Source organism: Vulpes vulpes, chromosome 7 (assembly GCF_048418805.1).
Source record: "Vulpes vulpes isolate BD-2025 chromosome 7, VulVul3, whole genome shotgun sequence".
NCBI lineage: Eukaryota > Metazoa > Chordata > Mammalia > Carnivora > Canidae > Vulpes > Vulpes vulpes.
In genome coordinates, this window is record NC_132786.1 from 29,624,460 (window position 1) to 29,627,032 (window position 2,573).

The following is a 2,573-nucleotide window of genomic DNA, read 5'->3' on the forward strand; positions in this document are numbered from 1 at the left end:
GCAAAGTGACTGTAATATTATTCCCATATTGGTTTATATGGAATCAACCCTGATAAGCCACAGAATCTTGATCATATTTTGGACTCTAACCTCAAAATATATTGTTTTGAGAGAGATAAATGTACAAATGCACGTAACTCCTGTAGCCACAGAGGAGAAATTTCAAAATTATGGAGAAAAGAGCTTCTTAAAGCTCACCCTCCACGGACACATAAACACCACTGTTGATGAGTCAGTCAATGAATTTCTAGGTCTATATCTTATATTTTAAAGTTAGTGCAGAGAAACTTCCTAGATATTCGATGTAAGAATTTGTTTTGAAGAAGTTTGGCAATTAATGTAAAGCCACTCTAAAAGTACATTTTACTTTTAGAGTAAAATCCTTAGAAACAGGGATCCCTGGGTGGCACAGCGGTTTAGCACCTGCCTTTGGCCCAGGGCGCGACCCTGGAGACCCGGGATCGAGTCCCACGTCAGGTTCCCAGTGCAGGGAGCCTGTTTCTCCCTCTGCCTGTGTCTCTGCTTCTCTTTCTCTCTGTGTGACTATCATAAATAAATTAAAATTTAAAAAAAACCCTTAGAAACACTTATAATAAATAAATATTTACTATCTTACTTTTTCCTTTGAGACCAATCATCACAGACCAAGAGCAGCTAAGTTTATAATAATTTATTAAGGTTGCATATCATTTGTCATGTATAATAAATTATAGAAACCATAGCATCTTCATAAACTATTTAATATATCATACTTATTTCCTAATGCTTACTGCAATAACTGTAAGAAATCTAATTAGATTATTTTTTTAGCATTAGTTAGAGGATAAAAAATCATAAAATTTTTCACAGTACTTTGGATATTTGAAGGACCCCATTATTTTATCTTTTGTGCAACCAGTTTGAAATGTATTAAAACCTTTTACAAACCAGAAGGGTTTTACTCAGCTGCTGAAAGTATTGCATAATTTGTAATTAACCCCTTTTTCAGGCACTGCAAAAAATGCCAATAAGCAGTCAATTACTGATCTCTAAGAATCTATACCAATAGATCACATTGAAGCCTGGCAATATTTTGACACATTCGAATAAAAAATTTAGTAAACATCAGAGCATAGATTCTCTCTCCCTGTTTGCCCCTCTCCCTCCTCCCTCTCCCTACCCAGTTTGGCTTAGGAAACAAAGTTCAGGTTGAATTTAAGTCCTAGGGCCTGAGAAAGAGACTCTGGCAACAGTTCTTCCCCAGCCCTCTTGCTATCTTCCTTCTCAGTCCTCATCACATCCCCTCAGACTCTTCTCTTGACACCGGCATCAGTCCTTTCCCCGCAGGGGAGAGTTTTCAAATCCTTGCTGAAAGCATTTTGTTCTCCACCGTAACAGCGAAGGCGTGAAATTGGTTGGAGTCTTTATAACCAGTTTGTTCTGTTCCTTTCCAGCTTCCGCAATTCTGATGAAAGAGAAGCTTGCTCGGTAGCAGCAAAATGCTGCATGTGTTGGGTGTCACAAACTCCTTCGGTCTCTAAAATGTCTCTTCTTGGATAATGTCCTTATCCATCCTCTTGTCCTCAGTGAACTTTGATGGAATATTTCCGCAGTTTCAGAAATTGGAAAAGCTTGTCTTTCGTCCTCTTCTTCAGGGCCATCAGGGCTCGCGTTTTCTCCTCCAGATCTTGATCTATGGCAAAAATGATCTTAGCTCTCTCTTCTGCCTTCTTGTCCCCAGAGTTTTTGAAAAGTCTCTGTAGAGATTCTTGGTCTATGTTTTCAAAGATGTTGGCCACTGCCTTCTTACGCGAGGCCGTGTCGAAGTGGTAGCCGTGGATGGACGGGCTAACTCGCAGCGAGGTGGACATGACGCTGGCTTGGCGGCTTGGCTTTGCTTTCATCGATGTGAGGATCTTCGGGAATTCAGCTCCCGGGCTCTCCAGAGAGTCTGTGGCAAAAATCATTCCGGGACTGCTATTTAAAGTGTGAACAAAAGCTCCAGGCTCAAATTACACTGGTGACATCAGAGTGATCTCAAGGAAGAATAATCACAGACAGGTTTAACAGTTGAGTTGCCAATATCCTGTTCTTGTGCAAAATGTTCAAAGCTGTGCTCAGGGATGGAGCAGGGATGTGGGCATTTCTTTTTACCTCATCTGTGGCAATAGGATTATACAGGCTTGGGCCCTGCTTTTAAAAATAGCCGAAACCAGGAAAGGGCAAAGGTAAAACACAAACAAAGTGGCTTAGACTCACAAAGTCTTTCCAAACAACGACAGAAACAAAGGCTTCTGCTAACTACAGGAAAGTTTTAATTCCCGGAGAAGTCATTAAAGTGTATTCCAAACATTTGGCAGCCCACACCCATGTCCTTTGGACACCCCCAGACAGGGCCACTCCACAGCTGCTGAGAGAAAGCCAAAGAATCAAGGTCGGCAACCTGGACTACATCTGATTGTAAAAGGGGACTTCACCAGCCACTGGCTGACATGACACCGACTGAGACTGTGACCTTTCAGAGACTGTATGTAAGAGCTAATCGGTAATCACTGAATAAAATTATACTTTACAATTTTTAAATTTTTTAAAAG

At 40.8% G+C, this 2,573-nt stretch overlaps 1 protein-coding gene across 1 annotated transcript; it reads right to left on the reverse strand.

Moving 5' to 3' along the window:
- Positions 1-655: 655 nt before the first annotated feature.
- Positions 656-2,147, reverse strand: TCIM (transcriptional and immune response regulator). The gene has a single exon (XM_025993890.2). It carries the CDS (start codon positions 1,944-1,946, stop codon positions 1,563-1,565), a length of 384 nt encoding a protein of 127 aa, XP_025849675.1. The 5' UTR covers positions 1,947-2,147; the 3' UTR covers positions 656-1,562.
- Between the last annotated feature and the right edge of the window lie 426 nt (positions 2,148-2,573).

Bases quoted from the DNA above. Each gene is read 5' to 3' on its own strand.
- TCIM (XM_025993890.2), bottom strand. From the start codon at position 1,946: ATGATTTTTGCCACAGACTCTCTGGAGAGCCCGGGAGCTGAATTCCCG.